Source organism: Podarcis filfolensis (genome assembly GCF_964270895.1).
Source record: "Podarcis filfolensis genome assembly, chromosome: 14".
Classification (NCBI taxonomy): Eukaryota; Metazoa; Chordata; class Lepidosauria; order Squamata; family Lacertidae; genus Podarcis; species Podarcis filfolensis.
In genome coordinates this window covers 40,342,537-40,364,351 of record NC_139616.1, presented here as the reverse complement: position 1 = coordinate 40,364,351, position 21,815 = coordinate 40,342,537, and the positions used below count along the sequence as shown (strand labels likewise).

General features: G+C 44.5%; 1 protein-coding gene across 5 annotated transcripts in view; it reads right to left on the bottom strand.

The window, feature by feature from the left end:
• The window catches only part of PDGFA (platelet derived growth factor subunit A), a 75,440-nt gene that overhangs the window by 50,119 nt on the left and 3,506 nt on the right, over positions 1 to 21,815 (bottom strand). For 3 of the 5 annotated variants that reach the window (XR_014541423.1, XM_083585416.1, XM_083585415.1), the window contains exon 2: positions 20,868 to 20,964. Coding sequence is in view for 4 of the 5 variants with exons in the window: in XM_083585416.1 (XP_083441542.1) it covers positions 20,868 to 20,964 (97 nt within the window). In the remaining variant the exon portion in view is untranslated. Of the gene's footprint in view, positions 1 to 20,867; positions 20,965 to 21,320; positions 21,516 to 21,815 lie in introns of those variants that run through there. The other 2 variants (XM_083585413.1, XM_083585414.1) reach the window with 2 other exon arrangements.

Here is a 21,815-nt window from a genome sequence, read left to right as displayed (position 1 = left end):
ACATGGGGTTTTTTCCTCTCCTCCGGACTTGTGGCTACTTTCTTTGCCTCAGCATACTCAATCATTCTCCAAAGAAAGATGCATTGATTTTTCTCACATAAGATCCTAGCTCAGCATATGAACCTTTCTTACTTAGGGTTTTAAAAATAAACTTTAAAACCATCTGTTAAAAAAAACAAAAACCCCACATGAACAACCTGATTCTTGAATCTCATTGTATTTTAACAACCTCCGCATTTTAAACTGGAACAAATAAAGGTGAAAATGTGTATCATCCATAGGTTCTAAATGTTTCCTACATACAATATCCCAAACCTAAAATCCTAGCTCAATCCCCAAGATTATGCAGATTGAGTCCTACTACTTGTCCCCCATGATACAAGAGGTCCAGCCAACCTCCACCGGAAGTCAGGCATCTAGCGTCACTAACTCCATGCTGTCGAATGCTTTTCCTGCAGAGATGCAGCAGGCATCCTCACTTTCCAAGAATCTCTTGGAAGAACGTTTTTGCTAACTAGCCAGCCATCTTAATGACGATCTTGTGCTGCTTTTAACGGTGCTTTATGTTTAAATGCATACATACTGTGGTACATCGCCCAGATATTTTATGAGATGGAGGCTTTGGACTGGACTGGTTTTGCTTTACATCTTATGCTAATAAGGCAGGCTGTTCCAACAGCAGCACCATCAACCCACAGTTCATTATGACAAGATTTTGCTGGGTTTAAAACTGTAGACTCCATGATGTACATATCTAAAATTGGCTGGTACCACTGCTAACACCTGCTTCGTTTGTTATCTGTATTTTGCTTTATTTGTTATCTGCGGTTTTTGAACATCTGAATTAAGGTATTTGGAGAGAGGGGAAACTCTTATTCAGGTTGGATAGTAAACAAAGAACAGGGCAGGATTGGATTCAAATTTAGTATTACTTAAAGTCCCATTTATGTCAGTGGGTGTACTCTTTAAGATAGCACTCGGGAGATATTAACATAGACTTGTGGTGTAATAAAGGTAAAAGGTAAAGGACCCCTGGACGGTTAAGTCCAGTCAAAGGCGACTGTGGGGTTGTGGTGCTCATCTGGCTTTCAGGCTGAGGGAGCCAGCGTTTGTCCACAGACAGCTTTCCGGGTCATGTGGCCAGCAGGACTAAACTTCTGGCGCAATGGAACACCGTGACGAAAACAAGAGCGCATGGAAACACTGTTTACCTTCCCACCGCAGTAGTACCTATTTATCTACTTGCACTGGCGTGCTTTTGAACTGCTAGGTTGGTAGGAGCTGGGACAGAGCAACGGGAGCTCACACGGTCTTGTGGATTCGAACTGCCGACCTTCCGATCAGCAAGCCCAAGAGGCTCAGTGATTTAGACCACAGCATTTGGGTTACTCCAATGTAAGTCACACTGTCTTCAATGGGCTTACACTCTAAGAAGTGTATATAGTACTTTATCACTCCAACATCAACTGATGACATGAACAAAATGGGCCGTCGCAGACTTAATACCAAAGACCAGAGGTCCACCTAGTTCAGCATCCTGTTCCCCCAATGGCCAGTCAGATGCCTCCAAGGATGCCCATGGGCAAGGCACTGTTGCTACTCCACAGCAAGAAGCTATGCCCTGCAGATGTTGTTGCACAACAACTCCCATCACCCTGACCACCGGCCATGTTGGCTGCAGCTAATGGAGTACAAGGGGGGGGGGTTACAGAGACGCCCGTTGCACTAGAGAAAGATCCCAACTACTCCACCTTGACAAAAGAAACATTTGACTCAGCCATAGACCAGGGTGTCTCCAACTTTGCCGTAGCAAATGAAATTCCACCGAAACTCCAATATGCTCTCAATCTTTTGTTGATGCTGTTTGTAAGAAAAATGAAAACAGAGATGTCATCTATATGAGCAGAAACGCATGGATGCAGACAGCAAGTGCCTTTGACAGTTGTTTTATTCCTTTCAGCAGCTGAAGCCTGGAGTGAGCCTGGCTAAAATCAATAAAGGTTTATAGTGTGCTCCTGAGATTACAACCATAAAATCATGAATAATCGTTTCGGAGTCAGGTCTGCAAACACGAGAGCTGTGTTGTGCCACCCAGTTTGCAACCAACTTTACATTCCGGAATAAACACTAGAAGAGTTTCATTTTTGCCCTTTTACAGTGCAAACAAATATGGCATTTGAAGGGCTCTCACAGATTCAGCAGATTTGCTTTCTGTGGGACCCAAAGAAATGAGTTCAAACTACAATAGGGAGGATTTTGATCTAATATTAGGAAGACCTTCTCAACAGCAACAGCTGTTCAACAGTAGGAAAGACTGGGCTGGAAGCTGGTGGACTCTCCCACAATAGAGGATTTAACCTAAGGCTGAGTTGCTACTTCTCCAGGATAGTACAGGATTTCCTACACCATCAGAAAGTTGGCAAGATGAGCTTTTAAGAGTTCAACTCTGGCCCCATCAGCACCACACATTTAAAGCAGTATCATGCAACTTTCAACAGCCAAGGCTTCATCCAAGGAATCCTGGCAACTGTGGTTTGTCAAGGATGCTCAGAGTTGTTAAGAGACCCGCTCAGAGCTACAATTCCCAGAGTGGTTTGACAGTCAATCCCTCATGGGGGGGGGGACACAAGAAAAATTGAAGTGGGGTGGGGTGGAGTTTTTTTCCTAGGCCTTCACATCACCACGTGTGGTATCCAAATCCAGAAAGTCAGAATCCAAAATCCAGTAACAAACCTTGATTTAAGTCTGGGTAGCAATCCTGGCATGTCAGGGGAACAAACTATCAATCTCATGTCATTCCCGTTTCGATGTCACATTAAACTACAGTGGTACCTCAGGTTACATACGCTTCAGGTTACATACGCTTCAGGTTACAGACTCCGCTAACCCAGAAATAGTGCTTCAGGTTAAGAACTTTGCTTCAGGATGAGAACAGAAATCGGGCTCCGGCGGCGCAGCGGCAGCTGGAGGCCCCATTAGCTAAAGTGGTGTTTCAGATTAAGAACAGCTTCAGGTTAAGAACGTACCTCCAGAATGAATTAAGTACTTAACCCGAGGTACCACTGTAGTTTGTTTACCTGCTTGAACCACGGCTTACTGTTACGTCTAAACACAGGTCATGATCCCTAGTATTAAGAACGTAAGAACTGCCTTGCTAAATCAGACAAGGGTTCACTTCCACCTGCATTCTAGTCTCCAAAGCAGCTGCCCAATTGTCCCCAGACACTCACAAAAATACGGCACCTCTACTGTTTATGCCCAGCACCCAGAACTGAAAGATAAGCTGCCTCTGTATGGGGAAGTTCCATTCAAATGTCATGATTAACAACCCTTGACAGACCGATCCATGAACATCCTCCATGAATTAAAAAGCCGAATAATCCCTTTTTAACACCATCGTTCCATCCCTTGCAAGCCGGTTCCACAACTTAATTCGGGCGCAATTGAAAAAGTGCTGACTTTTGTCCGTCCTCAGCACACAGCCACAGTTTCTAAACATGGCACCAATCGAATGTGGTCTCTGGACAAATAACTAGCCGCCTCAACATATGATTCCCTGGGGTGACCAGCAACTGCCTCAAGGGGAGCAAACACACAAGAGGCAAAACTGACCCAGCCTCTTATCACAGGGGTTTCTCCAGAACCATAGCCTCAGTATCACCTGTAAGTTTTTCATTTTTTGAGTGCTGGTGTGTTTTCCCCCTGAAATCCTCAAAATGTTATTGAGCTCTGTGTAAAATTTCAAAGAGATGTGATCATTGGTTATGGAGGGGGGAAAATAAAATGTACACAAGGCTGAGGATCTCAAAAGGGACAGAAACGCAGAGTTCACGAAACTATGAAGTGCTATAAAATTAAAACTGTTTGAGATAGAGGGGAAAAAATTAAGGGGGTTTCTTTCAACCATAAGGGAAGGGTGTACACCAAGTTTCATCAAAATCCAAGACAGTGGGTGGTGAACCCCTTGTTTTTTGCATTGATTTGATGTGGAACGACCCCTTTATAGTAGGTAACATTCCAGCCATGCAAAAATTGGATAACTCAGTTGGTTAGAATGCGGTGCTGGTAACGCCAAGGTTGCAGGTTCTATCCCTGCATGGGACAGTTGCACATTCCTGCATTGCAGGGGTTTGGACGAAATGATCCTTGGGGTCATTCCCAACTCTACAATTCTATCATTGCAGTCAGGGAAAAGCAAAACAACAACAACCAGGGGTGACCCTGGAGCAGGGCCATTGAGGGTGGATGATTTAGTGAGAGTCCCAGATAGAAACACTTTGGAGTAGCACATTTGTCCCCTGGGTCAGAGGTTCTTCGCCCCATCTCCGTTGTAACAGGGGGTTCTGAGCAAGTACAGTGGCACCTTGGTTCTCAAGCTTAAACCGTTCTAGAAGTCTGTTCCAAAACCAAAGCGTTCCAAAACCAAGGCACGCTTTCCCATAGAGAGTAATGCAAAATGGTTGTTCCAGACTTTTAAAAACAACCCCTAAAACAGCAAGTTAACATGAATTTTACTATCTAATGAGACCACTGATCCATAAAATAAAAGCAATCAACCAATCAGTAGCTGAATTGGGTTCCACACAGTCACAAAAACAAAAGAGCCGCAAAAACAAAAACACAAAATAACAAAAAGAGACAGATCTCAGCGTAACACTCAAATCAGAAGTGTTGCACTCAAATCAGAAACGTAACACTCAAAACAGAGCATGTTTGGCTTCCGAGAAATGTTCGCAAACTAGAACACTTACTTCCGGGTTTGCAGTGTTTGGGTTCCAAGTTGTTTGAGTACCAAGGTGTTTGAGAGCCAAGGCACCACTGTATCTCTTTCTTCCTCCCTTTCAAAACAACATGGTGCTGCTTCCTCCTTTCTGGGATTGCTGTGACACTTCAGAAGGGGGGAAATCACATTACACATCACACTCACACACACACACTTGAAAAAAACCACACATAGGATGCTAGCAACAAAGCAGGGAGACTGCCTGCTTCCCCAAGGCTACTGCCATTCTTTCCCATATGCACTAACTTTCCCAGGGCAAGAAATCCTTAATGTGAGGTTTAAGTGTTCCCCACACTTGGAGAAGGGTAGCATATCTTGTACCCAGAAGGCCTGCATTCATTCCCAGGCTCCTCTAGGTATGATTGAGAGACCTGTCTAAATTCCTGGTGAGCCACTGCCCATCAAAATAATGCTGAGAGAAGTGTTAGAAATTGAGATATGAAAGCTAGGAGCTAAATGGCACCTTAAACCTAGGTTATGGGTGCAACAACAGAATGTCTAGGTGCACTTTTTTAATAACAAGAATACAAAGCTGAAAATGAATGAACTGCAGATAAAATATTATGTTCCGATTTTCACAAGGTCTACTCTAGTCCTTCCCCTGCCCACCCCCCCAGCCCCCAATATTCTGAAGAGGGTATCCTCTGCAGTCTTCAAAGAGTAGCTGGAAAAAAGGTCCACCTTCCTTCCACTCTGCAGTTTTAATCTGAAATCTTCGGTGCAGTATTGCGCCCAGAGTTCAGAAACTGCTTGCCCTAGTGAAATGGGAGTTTTGAACACTGGCTGAGGGCTAGAGGGACCAGGGGTCTGTATCATTATAAAGTGACTTTCTGTGTTCCTATGATCACTTGACTCTCCACCTGCATTAAATAAACATGTTTGTGGATCAGCAACGTGTCAACTTATTTGCTGGGCTGCTGAACCGCTTCATTCCCACATTAAAACAAAATCTCTCTCACACACATATACCTTCCCCCACCCCACAGGTCAGACTTGTGCGGAGGGTTTAGGCTCACAGTTCTCATAACTTCAGATCCCTGCCCCCAGTAGAGTCATGTCAGCTTCTGAACCCATTTTTTTCTGTTACTCACACAGCATTCCTTTGTGATACAGGATACCCCTTGAAGCATCTAAGCAAAGTCATTGCCACATCATTGCACCCAAACAACCAACAAATTTCCCATGCATACACTGTTCTTATCAAAGCTCTGAAAGGGACAGGGTGGGCGATTCCAAGCAGGGAATGTTAATATAGTAGGAAGTGGGTTTAGAATGAGAGAAATACTTCAAATTCAAGTGGGAATTCAGGTTCTTAGAAGCGTGTATCAAATACAGGCAACTCATTTACACACATTCTGGGCATGTGCAACTGCACATGGACATGTCGCCGCAAACCCGGAAGTGGCATGAGAAGGGGCTTGAAAGAACTTGAAAACAGCGAAAATGGCACAGAAACAGCATCTAGCAATTTCACGAGCCTTTGCAAGTGCAATCCCGGGAGCCCTTGCACCAACCTTTGAGGCTTATAGAGAGTTGGAGTTTGAGCGAGGAAGTTTGGAGGGAGTTATTGAGGTCTTTGAAGGTTTTTTTCAATGGTGTTCCCAATATACGCGATTTCACTTAAATGTGCGTTGCCTCAGAACGTACTTGAAGGCTCTGCAGGTGAGTAGCAAACCCCTTAAAGGAGAAATTCTATCTTAAAAGTAAATGCATCTTCCAATATGATGCTTCCCACCTGCCATTTTTTATAAATATTTGCATTTTTAAAAATTATGAGTCTTTTCTAATCCGCTGCTACCTGATGAAGCATGTGACTTTCCTTTCTTTACTATTTTTTCTAAAGTAAATTAACCATTTTTTAACGGCTGCAATCCTAAACACACTTATCAGGGAGGTAAATCCTATTGAACTTACTTGTGAGTAGAACACATATAGGAGAGCTGCTGCCAGTCAGTGTAGACAATACTGTGCTAGAATCTTCCTAGAGTGGACCTCCTGGTACATCTTGGGAGGAAGCAGAGAAGTGGGACCGCCTGGCTATGGGATGCTTTTCTTAGAGAAGCCCCCTGGTACCCAAACTGCTGCCTTTTGGGTACCAGGTTGAGACTTTAAAGTTCTCCATGGCCTTTTAAGATCTGGTTTTAAGTTACTGTGGTTTTAAAGCTTGTATTTCATGACTGTTTTTGTTCTGGGCTGCAAATAATATTTTCAATGTGATGGTTTTGTATTTGGAGCTTTATGTTGGTAGCCTGTTAATCTTATTGTGGCTTCATTATAACGTAGTTTTATATACTTTTCTTTTTTAATGGATTTTCCCCAGCAGCTAGCTAACAAAACAAGTTTTCTTTTTCATCTCTTAGGCTTTGCTTTACTGACATTTTTGTTATGAAAGATCTCACATCGCAAGCAATTTGTCCCACTTTGTCCATTAATGTAGCTAAATTTGTTTTTCGTTTTGCTTTCTTCTTCTGCCAGGCTGGGGTTGTTGTTGTTTTTGTTGCTCTTCCATCATGTCATTGACTCGCTAATACATAAATAGATGAAGAGGCTTTCTGGGATACAGTGCCAATGAGAAATTGCTCCTCAGTCTAATGGAAAGGGCCCAGAGAGCAGGCCTCCCGTTGAATAAACAGGTCAATTTGCGAAGTGCACCATCATTACCTCTCTATTTCTCTCTGCGGCAATTTGACACAGGAAAATGAGACAGGCTGGCTGTATGACAAGTCAACAAGAGGCATTCGAATTATGACAATGCACAGGGCTAAGGGCCACAAAAGGCAGACAAAAGACCCACTGTTAACTCCAATCAGGAAAAACAGGGCCTGTTGTTTTGTACCAACCTTCTCCTTCTCTCTCTAGGGTGGCCAGACAGCAAGGAGGACAGGGGCCATCTAACTAATGCAAGGATGGGGAACCTGTGGCTCTACAAACACTGTCGGACTACAATTCCCATCACCCTTGACTGCTGGCCTTGCTATTTAGGGCTAATAGGAGTTTGAGAGTCAAATAATCTACGGAGGGCCACAGTTCCCCCACTTACAGCTTTCATCATCTGCCAGGTCCAGACACAACACAGCTAAGCCACAGTTCCACAAACGGGGAGCAACTGCAGAACAGGTTATTCTTCTATTGATCCCCAAAATCTTTCACTAGCAGCTGCACGGACAGATTCTATTCAATGAGTTTTGTATTATAACCTCCTGCAGGATCTCCTATAAACAGGAGAGCTAAGGGGGGAAATCTCTGCCTGCATTTTTTTTTTTTTTTTACAGAACAAGCCAAAAGCATCATCATGCACTTTCGCAGCTTCAGAGTGAACTGTATTGGACCACACAGACCAATGGTTTGGCTCAGGGAGGGCAAGAGAGGGTGGAAAATCTCAGGTTTGAGCCCCAGCATCTCTAGGTAGGGCTGGGAAAGGCAGCTGGCCAAAATCCTGGCAAGCTTGTGCGACCCCTGAGCCAAGGAGATAAGTAACTATACAACCTTTAGAAGACATCTGAAGGCAGCCCTGTACAGGGTAGTTGTAAAAAAAATTTAATGTTTTATTATGAAACTGCTCAGAGTGACTGGGGCAATCAAGTCAGATGGGTGGAATATTATTATTATTATTATTATTATTATTATTATTATTATTATTATTGAATAGGGCGTCCCTATTTTCATTGGAGAAATGCTGCAGGGTATGCTACTGCCAGTTTTACTGAGCTGGGCAGATCAACGGCTTTCGATATACCCCAGATTCCCACATTTCACTACAAGACAGCTCCTTCATATTCTCCAAAGCTAACCAGGTCATCCACTTCCACAAAGGCTGATGACTAATCCAAAAAACGTTTTAAGTGCAGCGTTCAAAACAGACACTAAATAAACGTTTACACTCAAGATGTCACGAGTGTGTATATTTTCATGGGCAACGAAACTGTATCTTCACTCCGCAGATACAAAAGTGGTTCAGAGAAACTCCCATTAGGAAGATGCCATAATGAAGTGCTGCTGTGGGGAATTATAATGGCAGCTAGACCTAGTCTCCTGTCATTGATTTAAAAAAAAAAAAAAAGTTTAGGAGGGGCTGCAGGGCAGGCATTAGTGGTGGGCCTGCCAGGCAGCTAGGGTCTTAACAAGTGCCAAAATATTGCCAAGTGATACCCACAGCCTTGATCTGGGCCCCTCACATGCACCTAATTCTCTTGATTCTGCATCTGGCATCTTCACCATACAAATTTTGGCGAATACTGAAAACACACCTCTTTACCCTGGTTCTTTGACATATGACATGTGTGCTTTGAGAACCCAGCCTATTCCTGCGCCTGTAATCTGTTTTAACTTTTTGAATACTGGACTTTAATTTGTTGTAACCCGGCCCGGGACCTGCTGGTGAAAGGCAGGCAATAAATTTATTACTAAGAGTAATAGCAATACTTGAGGCCTGTATTTAGGCCTAGCCTTTATAACTAGGCCTCTAGGCTTACAACAGGGGCAGTGGGCATAGCCCCAAACACAAAGGCTAATGGTCAGAAACAATCCATCTAGTTCAGTCCCTCATCATTTTCTTGGTCAACAAATGCATGCTGTTGTTTTAGGGAGCTGAGGGTGGTTTAGCAGACCCTTATTCCCCGCCCAGAACTACAGTTTCCAAACAATCCCTCTTCACAGGAACTCTGGGAACTGTAGCTCTGTGGAATCGGGGTCTCCTAACAAACTTAACACCTAACAAACTGCAGCTCCCAGAATCCTTTGGGGGAAGCCATGTCATGTGTATTCAAAGCAGTATCATGATGCTTTAAAGATGTGGGATGAATGCAGCCTGTGTATCCGATTAATAAATCCATTAGGCAGACATATCTCACTGCTTGCTTTGGACTCAACGAATATTCACAGATACCAGAATCCCCCTTGAAGCTGAGCATGGTTCATAATAGGAACCTCAGTCCAAAAAAGAAAATTGTGCCCGGGAAAAGGGGGCTCTCATACAATGTCATTTGGATTCCAGAGCTCTGGGAGCAGTTACCATGCTGCTTGAAGCCAAACAGCAATACTGTAAGCAGCCTTTCTCAACCTGTGGGTCCCCAGATGTTGTTGGACTGCAACTCCCATCATCCCTAGCTAGCAAGGCCAGAGCTCAGGGATGATGGGAGTTGTAGTCCAACAACATCTGGGGATCCACAGGTTGAGAACCACTGCAGTGTAAGGGATACTGCTAACATCTGGAAGCAACCCAGCTGCCAAGGAAGCTTCATTATTTAGGCAGAAATTCAGCAGACAAGAGACAATAGCTGCTGTACCTACTCAAAGCAAACAATTGGAAGGCTTGCAAGGTGGAGGGCTTGTGCAAAAACAAAGCCTCGAGGGTCCTTTGATGCCATGCTCATGTTATGAAATTCTTGTCTTTTGCCTTCAAAGAATTCAGCCAAACAGAGCCCAGTGGATTTCCCACAAATACCCTAAACAAAGCCTTGGGTAAGAGCAGTCACTCTGAGTTGGCATTGTAGATTTTTAAAGAAATGCACCCAACTCGCCCCTAACTCAGTGATCCATTACATTGAACTTATAATCTAATAATAATAATATCACAATAGCAAAAGTACGTTGCATCTATCTAGTGTTATTCAGTCAATGACTTAACCAGAAATAATACCATGATAGCATGTAAGCATTCCTGACTATGCCTGGAGGCAGGGAGTAAAAATACAGAGGTTTGCTCTAAAAACTGACAGTTTCCAGGTGGCTCATGAGAAGATGCTATCATACCATTCTTACACATTACCTCTTTGAGGAATTGCCTGATCTACTACCTCTCTACCCAGGTTTAAATCAGCAAAGGACTGCAATGGATTAGATTTCCAAAATATTAGGCACACTCTTTGATTTTTGTGGGTGAGCAAGATGCCCAAGAATGGCAATGAAGAATGAACAAGCTTAAGTCAGAGGGCAGAACAGAAAATGTTTCAAACTTCTCGGGGGGGGGGGGCTTCCTCTATCAACACGCACACACATGCTGCACATGAAAATCTCTTGTGAGAGCAATAATCATGCAGCTGGGGTCCAAGAAAGCCAGGTTCCAAATTAGAATTGCAAACTTTGTTGCCAAAAACCTATTATTATTTCCACAGGCCATGTACAGAGTGTCCCCTAGGAAAGCAGCCAATATTGTTGGGTTTCTGTTTTCGATGGAGAGGGTTAAGCCTCCACCATCGGAGCACAATCAAGTTGTCATTATTTTTAAAACAACTGTTTCTTTTTCCAGAAAATAGTGAACTACTGAGAATGCTAAGCAAACCAATTAATTGTGTTTTTACATCTCCTGTGGTGGCAAACAGCCAGGAGGATGGAATTCTGGACTGCCTCCATAAGTCACCTTGAAGAATCTTTTTTCTTCCCTTTCTTTTAATTAAATAAATAAACAACGTTAGCAGAAACAGCAGCAACTACTCCACCAAAGGGGAGGGTGCTGATGTAGCTTCAGGGTCAGATCAGGATTGTGCCCGGCTGAGGGGAGCTTGGGAATACTGTCTGCTATATTCTGAACAGTAGGCACACTGTTTTTGAAGATTAAAAGAGGTCATAGTAACAGCATGCGATCTTCGTTTTGGTGGACGAGAGGTGTGTTTGTTACTAACAGCCCACATGAAAAGTAGACCATACAGAACCACCACACATGCCTGCAAGTACCCATGGAACATTTGCAGTGCAAATTTGCATGGAACATTTGCAGGGTCCCAAAAGACATTTGCAGGGTCCCAAAAGACCCTGATGTTGGGAAAGATGGAGGGCACAAGGAGAAGGGGACGACAGAGGACGAGATGGTTGGATAGTGTCTTCGAAGCTACAAACATGAGTCTGACTAAACTACGGGAGGCAGTGGAAGACAGAAGTGCCTGGCGTGCTCTGGTCCATGGGGTCATGAAGAGTCGGACATGACTAAACGACTAAACAACAACAACAACAACAGCTCTGCCTTTATCTTGCAAATATCCCTTCACACAAGGCGCCCTCAGGTGACAACAGAGAAATATCTGAGGGAAGGGACCCTGACAAGCCATCTAGTCCAACTCTTTGCAATGCAGGAAATGCAAAAGGAGCTAGTGAAAAACAAGGAGGAGGCAAGCAAGACGGTCCAATTCATGGCATTTTCATATTCTTCTTTTGAAATCATTCTCAATGATTTCTTTGAAGAATTGGCCCACACAATGGACGTAAACAAGTCCATAATCTGTACATCACTTTGTGCACCACACTGATCAATGCAGAAGGTCCACTGGTTGCTGTCTGGCAACAAGAGTCCCAGATGTGTAGAAGAAGAAGAGGAGTTTGGATTTGATATCCTGCTTTATCACTACCCTAAGGAGTCTCAAAGCGGCTAACAATCTCCTTTCCCTTCCTCCCCCACAACAAACCCTCTCTGAGGTGAGTGAGGCTGAGAGACCTCAGAGAAGTGTGACTAGCCCAAGGTCACCCAGCAGCTGCATGTGGAGGAGCGGGAAAGCGAACCCGGTTCACCAGATTACGAGTCTACTGCTCTGAACCACTACACCACACTGGTAGAGCCATTACATTAATTTCTTGCTACTTATTTAATTCTATTTGCTATCCTGCAAGGAAGCTGTAATGTAATTTCTGTACGCAGCCTTGCAATGGTCACACACAAAAGGCAGTATAGTTTGAATGAGTAATGAGAGTTGGCAAGGATTCATAGTGGCCATCAGAGCTGAAGAGTTTTCCCGCTCCTGAAATGCAGATGAATCCTGTGCAACAAGTTGTTCTTATCAATCAGCACTCTGGAAAGCTATAACTCATCAAGCAGTGATTCTGTAATGCTACTTTCTGCCCAACTTTCTTGCCGTCTCTTCCTCTGTCCATTGCTATTGTGAATGCCCAGGTTGCAGTCACCATATGAGACAGCTTACTGTAAAGAGATATATTTACTTTCTCCAGCTGCCCCTTCCCCACCTCCATTTCTCACCTCTTCACTCTGCCAAACTCCTCCTTGACCTCTTGGTTCTCTTATCGCCCTGCCTCTCTTGATGATGTGATTGGCTAATCAGCTCTTATGTCACAGTGAGCCTGGGCAGCTGCCATTGGCTTAGCTGCTCTGATGTCACAGAAAGGAGGTGGTGAAGAGCAATCCAGCATTAGGCAGCGACGTGCTCGGAAGTTGGGAGGAATACTTGTTGAATTTGAACTCTTAATTCCCTAGATATGATGGGATTTCAAATGATAAGAAAAAAAATTCTGCTGAATCAGACTAAATGCCCAAGAAATCCAGCATCCTGTTTCACACAGTGGTCAACCAAAAAGCTACAGTGATGAACAGAGACCTGAAAAAATGATTGCGAGTGACCGGTATACAATAATCATTCTAAGCAAACAGAACACTACCCACATAATGCTCTGCTGGATCAGACAGTAGTTAACTCTGCCCAAAACCCAAATCTTCCTGTTAAAACTCCAATGAGAGTTTCTATTGTTTTACAAGACCAGACCGTAAAAGAACAATCTGGCCTTTTTGCGATAAAAAAAAGTCAGAAAGATTGATTAAAGCGCTGTGTTGCTGAATGCTGATTATTCTTAACATGATGGCAGATGATCTGGGGGTGTGGTTTCTAATTTTATGAGAAGGCATTATCAGCCGTTCATCCTCTAAAATGCAGCATCAGAATCTGTTGCAAAGCAAGAGAAAATCTTTCACCCAACAAAACGCAAAAGAGAAAGGGGCTGTTTTTAATCACAATTCTCCTTCCTGAATTCCATAAAGCGAGACATTTTGAAGAACAGGAGACTCCTTGGGACAGTCATGGAAAGAGAGGGCACCAACAAATCAATAATAATAATGATAATGATAATAATTTTATTATTTATACCCCGCCCATCTGGCTGGGTTTCCCCAGCCACTCTGGGCGGCTCCCAGCAGAGGACCAAAAGCAGAATAAAATTAAAAACTTCCCTGAAAGACAACTTTCAGATGTCTTCTGAAAGTCAGATAGTGGTTTATTTCCTTGACATCTGGTGGGAGGGTGCTCCACAGGGCAGGTGCCACTACCGAGAAGGCCCTCTGCCTGGTTCCCTGTAGCTTCGCTTCTCACAGTGAGTGAACCACCAGAAGGCCCTCGGAGCTGGACCTCAGTGTCTGGGCTGAATGATGTGGGTGGAGACGCTCCTTCAGCTATACTGGGCCACGGCCGTTTAGGGCTTTAAAGGTCAGCACTAACATTTTGAATTGTGTTTGGAAACGTACCGGGAGCCAATGTAGGTCTTTCAGGACCGATGTTATGTGGTCTTGGCAGCCACTCCCAGTCACCAAACTAGCTGCTGCATTCTGAATTAGTTGCAGTATCCAGGTCACCTTCAAAGGTAGCCCCACATAGAACACATTGCAGTAGTCCAAGCAGGCGATAACTAGAGCATGCACCACTTTGGCGAGACAGTGTGCAGGCAGGTAGGGTCTCAGCCTGCCTACCAGATGAAGCTGGTAGTCAGTTGCCCTGGACACAGAACTGACCCGCATTTAGGACAGATGTGATTCCAAAATGACTCCCAGGCTGCGCACCTGGTCTTTCAGGGGCACAACTACCCCATTCAGGACCACCACCATCATTTATTACCCATCCTTCATGCAATGGTCCCAGGGGCAGGTAACAACAATTAAAACACAATATTAAATCCTTCCTTAAGAAACCAGTGTTTACTCGCATGAGTAGCTCCAATAAATGAAAGGGACCATTCAGTTGACAAGAGTCTAGTCGTACTGGAAATTTAATGAAGAAATTTGTGATGGGGATGGGCATTCATCCCAACCTGGCTGGCACATCAAGGTCTATAGAATCTGAGACTATCACTAGGTTCAGAAGCCCAAACCCAACAGAACACAACGTAATTGACAGACTACGTTCTTTGCCGTTTACGTGGGTTTTTTTAATTTTTTAAAAAATTGTACACACACTTGAGTCTGCGTGGATAATTTGTGATATGCAGTTTTAAAAGGGAGATGTAAAAAACCTAAACTCTCTGGGCATTCCCAAGCTTCTGAGCTTGCTCCTCAGATGGCAAGCAAAACCTACAGAAATGTCACAAGGGGCAGAATGAGATCTTGGCAACTCAAGAAGACACCGGGGCCTTCTCATGCTGATCTACAGCTGCACAATAAAATACTCCTGGCTTCTCACAAATTATGAATCAAAGCTGTCCGCTTGCAAAGCATCCTTTGTTCCAAAATAACATGCCAGTTCAAGGAATGCATTATGCCTTCCATAAACACGTGGAACCTACACAAGAATTCCTTCAAAGCAGCCCACACAATATTTTCAGCGCCAATTCCTACCAACCCTGACAGTAGGATGGTGCCACAGGATAGCGCTGTCAGGCTAAGGCCCCACAAGCATGACGATATCACAGCCCTGTCAGATCAGGAAGGCTCAACAAAGATGTGAACAACTCGACTTGAGTACGTATGGAAACAGGTAAAAGAAAATACAGTGGTAGCTTGGGTTAAGAACTTAATTCGTTCCGGAGGTCCGTTCTTAACCTGAAACTGTTTTTAACCTGAGGTACCACTTTAGCTAATGGGGTCTCCCATGTGATTTCTGTTCTCATCCTGAAGCAAAGTTCTTAACCTGAGGTATTATTTCTGGGTTAGCGGAGTCTGTAACCTGAAGCGTCTGTAACCCGAGGTACCACTGTACTTCCTTCACACAGAGCAAGGTTAACTATGGAACTTGCTCCCATGGGAAACAGTGATGGCCACCAACTTGGATGGCTTAAAATAGGATTGGGCAAATACATGCAGAAGAATATCAATGGCTACTAGTCACAAAGGCTATGTTCTGCTTCCAGCTGCAGGCAGCAATGCTCCCAAATGCCGTTGCCGAAAACTACAGGAGGGGAGACTGCTCTTGTCCTCAGGATCTGCTTGTGGGTTTCCCACAGGCATCTAGAACAGGATGCTGGACTCGATGGGTCACTGGCCGGATCCAGCAAGTTCTCTTTATGTTCTTATGCATGCAAAAGTTGAGGGCTGTTACCTTCACACCCTGCTTGTAGACTTCTGAAAACATTTTGTCAGACGCAGTGGTCAAGCGGCTGAGGCCAGCCCCCCATGAGGAAAGTTTGCAACATTTGGGGCTTCTTGGTTAACAACAAAATAAAAGAGGCAAATAGGAGAGGACAGAGAATCATGGAATCGCAGAGCTGGAAGGGACCCTGAGGGTCATCCAGTCCAACCCCCTGCAATGCAGGGACATGCAGCTGTCTTGAACCTGCAACCTTGGTCTTATCAGCACCATGCTCTAACCAACAGAGCTATTGGGGACATGATGAGGGCAGGTAAAAATATGCATGAAGTGAATGGAGATCACACAGTTTGCTTCATGACTGAGTGGAGATTTGAATCCTGGCCACTAACCAAAGGTAAAAGTTAAAGGACCACTGGATGGTGAAGTCCAGTCAAAGGTGACAATGGGGTTGCGGCGCTTTCAGGCAGAGGGAACCGGCATTTGTCCACAGACAGCTTTCCAAGTCATGTGGCCAGAATGACTAAACCACTTCTGGTGCAACGGAACACCATGACGGAAACCAGAGCGCATGGAAATGCCTTTTACCTTCCCGCCGTAGTGGTACCTATTTATCTACTCACACCGGTGTGCTTTCGAACTGCTAGGTTGGCAGGAGCTGGGACGGAGCAATGGGAGCTCACCCCGTCACAGGGATTCGAACTGCTGACCTTCTTATCAGCAAGCCCAAGAGGCTCATTATTTTGTTCTTACATCCTACATACAAGGAACCCAAAGAAGTGTACATGTAGTTCCTAGGCAGTCACCCATCCAGACAGTGACCAGACCCAGGCCTGCTTAGCTTCAGCAAGGTGGTGGGTTCATGTTCCTTCAGACAATACCTTCAGTATCAGGGACAGTAAGTCCCTAATATCTGATGCTGGGGAACATGAGCAGGAAAGGGCAATGACATTGTGCTCATGTCCTGCTTTTGGGCTTCCCACATGCCTCTGACTGATCACTGGGAGAACTGGGTACTGGACTGAACGGCCCTTTGGTCCTGTTCCAGCTGGGTTCTTCTTATGCGCTTCAGGAGACCCTGCTAAGGACACTCAGTGAGTTCAAGGACAAGGTGAGATGTGCAATCTAAGCGCACTTTCCATTATGAGACTTACTTCCACACCAACATACATAACACTGTAGTGTTAAAGCAGAGATGCTCTCGGTTTAGTTCCTTCAGCCACTATGTTACACTTGCTCCTTAATCCTAACTGAAGTGAGGAGTTACTTAGGGGTGTGGGGAGGGAACTTTGCATATTGGCTTAGCGGCAGCTTCACTTGCTCCAGGTCACAACTCCTTGGATTAAAAGAAGATTGCACTACCGTCACTACTGGGTAGAATATGTCTCTCAAAACCATAGAATCATCAGGAACCTGAGTGGGAACAGTGTTCATGCCTTGCTTGTAGACTGCCCATCAGCATCTGACTGGTCACTTTAAGAACTGGATCACTGGACAAGATGACCTCTGGACTGAGTCAGCAAGACTCTTCTTGCATTCTTATGACAATTCTAATAAGCAGCTTGGTGGGCCAGACAGATCTCTGAGGGTCTTGACATAGGATTCTAAAGGCCCACCTAATCCTGCTTCCTAACCAGACAAGTCTAGAAAATCCAGAGGAGGCTATGAAGGCAATGAAGACTGTTGCCCATCTCTCACCTCCTGGTGGTATACTGCCCTTGAACATGGAGGTTCTATGTAGCTATTAGGGTTCCTTGGATTAGATCCAACATTAATCATGCTCCAAGCAGACCCATTAAAATTAATGACCTTAACTTGCTTGGGCCCATTCATTTCAATGGGTCTACTCTTGAGTATGACTAACACTGGAATACAACCCTATATATAGTAAGTCTGGGGGACTTTTAGCCCTTCCAAGTGCCGTGGAATTGCAACTCCCATCTTCCTCAGCCAACAAAACCACGCTTGCCAAGGTTGATGGGAATTGTAGTTCAGCAACATCGAGAGACCCCAAATTTCCCTACATCTGCTATGCAGTTATCATGGCTAGCAGCCAGTCACAGACCTCTTTCCCCCAAAATTTGTCTGATCTCCTGTTAAAGACCTGAAGACGGTGGTTTTGATACATTCATTAGAAGTTGGGTGAAGACTTGCTTTGTTTTACCCAAACTTTCTAGCATTCAGATTCATTAAGTTTTCCATTTCACAACCGGCGTGGAGCAGGTGTTACACAGCAAGGAAGGAAGCCGCCCTTATGTTGTCGGGACTACATCTCCCATCATCCTTAACAACTGGCCATGCTGACTTTGGCTGATGGGAGCTGCAATCCAACAACATCCTGAGGACCACAGGTGGGCCACTCCTGCTCTATCATACTCTTCGATGGGCTTCACACTTAGCTGGGACCAACTCCCATTGAACCCAGCAGGGCTGACCTAACAGCAGATATTGCAACAGGACTGTGCTGTTAGTGGTCTTCCTCCTGCCCCACTCCCCCAAATGCCCTGACCTGCCCTTGCAGGGAAAGACACAGTCATTTTGGTTGCAACTTCTGCAGCTCTATGGAAGTAAGACTTACCAAGGAAAACTGTTCCCAGTGGATCCTGCCTTTTGGATGCAAACTTGATGCTATGTCCCCTAGAGTAGGCCCACTGAAATTAGAGCGCTCCTCCTGAGGCGGGGAGGAATGTATCTGTGAAGTAACTCAGGAGGAACTTTCAAAGGGCCCCTGCAATTTTATTTTTTTGGAAGGAAAAAAAAAGCATAGCAACTATGCAGTCTTTGTTTAAATGGAGCAGCTCCACTATTAACATCACAAGCAGCGACATGCCAGATTCCTGACTCAGGATACAAGATTGGTAGAGACTTCCCTTGCCTTTAAAAGAAGAAATAAATAAATATGCATTTCCCCCCCTCCCTTTTCATATTTTTTTTGCAAAATAAACAAAGCAATCACTCCCGCCATAGTACATAATCGTGAAATCTGCTTGGACTCAACAATGACAACTGTGAGAGATCAGATTTAATAGCAGGATGGGTCTGTTGCAGTTCAGAAATATTAGCAAATTGCACGTTTGCCCTTCGAAGCATTTGTAGATCTAATGATGCAGAAAATAACCTTGGGCTATTTAATAAAAAATAAAAAATGTGAATGCTGATTGTTTGGAAGCTCAATGGAGCAGGCTTTCTGTTTAAAGTCAAAAGGAAGGAGTTTATTTTTCCTTTCACTGGAGAAGAAGAAGAAAGCAGTCACCACCATCTTGTAGAGACATGACTTCATTCATAAACACGACTTGGAATATTTTTTTACAAATGAACCCAAGGCAATAGATCTTGAAGATAACAACACAGTGGCATGAATTAGAGGCAATGTGGTGGGAGTTCTTCCTGGCTAGAGAAATTATCCTGAACATATAAAAGTCACAGCCACCTACAACACTGCTGGATTGTGGGGAGGTTTAAATTATGAGGCTATATTGAAGCTGCATTGCTGATCATGCAAAGCGTAGAGTTCTGACACACAGGTATAATATCTTGCAAGAGAAGGCCAGTTGGGAATTCTACACACAAATCAATATCCCATTTTTACATTAGGAAAGAACCACCACGTCCACAGGATCCCCTATCGAAGTTTGCCTGTGGCACCTGAAATTCCATGGTTCACCCAGACCCATTCATCACTTGATGACTGCAACATCAGCTAACGCTGCAGACAGAATTTCCGTATTGACTCAATCCAAACACAATACTTTTGGGTGGAACTTCACACATCAAGTCAGCGGCCCTCAGGTAATCTTCTGCATGCCCACTCACAGGTAGGCCTCCCCGAGTACAATGGGGCTTACTCCCAGGAAAGGATTGCCTGCTGAATGGAGGAAAATCACATGACGGTAAAAGCATGGGTGAACCAACACAAAATCTGTCCAATCAAAAGTAGGGGAACATTTTGATTTTATAGATGGGCAGAATGCTTGCATCCAACTAAGTCCTACTCTGAGTTGCACCACTGAAATCAGTGGGCCAACAAGCACTGTGTTGATTAATTTTAACAGGTCTATTCTGAGTGGGACAAACATTGGGTGCAACCCTGTGAGTTCAAAGTCCAACTTAGTTAGGCCTTAGCTGTCATCCTCAGTTCCCTGCTGCAAAAATGGAATATTAACAAACAAACAAAAAAAAAAAAACCTGCACAACACAAACTAAGATTACTGCACATGTGAACCCAATGAAGAGTATAAAGTACATTTTCCACATTTTGTGCCATATAAATGAAAAGTCATAGTAGAATTTCACAATTCTTGCTTTGAAGAAAGGCAAGGCACAAATGCCAAAAAATAAAAACAACTACAGCAGCAGAAGTTCTCTGCTCATGTAGACCACCGAAAGCAGGAGTTCCGTCACTGGATGTCAAACACAATCACAGCCACACAACCAACAATTCAAAAGCATGAGCACAACTGATCTGGTCAGACATGCAAGCACTGCTAGCCATAATGGCAAAACAGGGGGCCAAGCTCCAAAGGCTCTGTACTGCAGAATTCAGGTTGCCTGGGGGTCAACCTTCCGGGGAAGGCGATTGCTTCAAACCCTGTTTGTAGAAGCACCCAGGAAAAGACAATAAACCAAGCCAGACCACTCCTTCCTTCAATCCAGCAAGGTTGCCATGTTTTTTAAGATGCATCCTCTATACACACAGACGTGCAAGAACTCAAAATACAACGCTGGGCCGGGCTTGAAGCAGTGACTCTCTGTCCTGAGGCCGAAATGTTCCCGCGGCTCGGGAAAAATGCCTGACTCAGCCTGCATCCCTGAAAGCTGACCTTTGGGTTCCATCTGCCTGCCCAAAGCAGGAGCGAATTTAAGAGTGGACAGAAGACATTTGGAAAGCATTGGTCCCATGTGCAGAGCCGCCGGTGACTCCCCACAGAGGTTTTTAAGGAAAACGCATCACTCCCCAAAGCAGTATCTCTCTCTTTTTCTCTTTGACCGTTTCGTAAGATGACATGGATTTAACTGGCAATTCGTTTATCGTCTCAAAAAAGCAGAAAGTAAGGGGGAAAAGCATGGAAATAATTTACCTACGGAGTCAATCTCCAGGAGGCGCTGCAGGTCACGGATGCTGTGGATCTCGCTGTGAGCCAGCCTTTCAATCACCTCTTGAGGGATCTCAGCTTCCTTAAAAAAAGAAAACAGACAGACAGACACAGGCTGATCGCTCTCTCTTCTCACTCCAAAAACACTTTTCCGAGTACAGCCTGTAGGGTTGCATCTTGTGGCCACTGAAGCCTCTTGTCTGCTCTCTAATCTACTCTCTCCCCCCTTCCTCCAACTGCTAAAGGGCAATTTAAATCATCATCACCATCATTTTGAAGCCGCATCCAGCATTGCACCAAGCAACACAAATCCTTGCGATGAAACTCTGCTGCTATCTACATTTTGCCTACATTTTGCCTGCGTTCGCCAGGAGGTTGGAAACTGTTTGGGGCCCCACCTGATTGTGAGGAAGGGGTCAGAAAGACTGTGTTTCTCACCCAGGGAATTTCGCTTCCTTGATTTCGGAGGAAGTCCAGCAAGTTTGAAAGGCAAAAAAAAGGGGGGAACACTGGTTGGTTGGTTGGTTTTTGACTCACATCCCAAGCACACTTCATTGGAAGTAAATCCTATTGAATTCTGCAGGAATTAGTAACCGTATACAGGTACAGGCTGCTCAGCTGCCATTTCACGCACACTTACTTGGGAGTAAGTCCTGTGCAAAATGAACAGAACTGATTCCTGAGTAACCCTGTTTAGGATTGGGCTGTTGGGGCAGGGAGAAGGGTGTCCCTGGACACCATCGTTAAAAAAAACCCCACGGCATGAGATAGATCAAGTTTAAAGGCAGCACAGCTCAGTAACCCAGCCAAGTCCTGGGAGCCTTTCCAAGAAGGCAATCCTATGAGCTCTCCCTGGGGAGCAAGTCCTCTTGAACTCAGACAGGGCTTTGCAAACATGCATTGGATCAGACCAGGAAGGACTTTTCCTCCTCC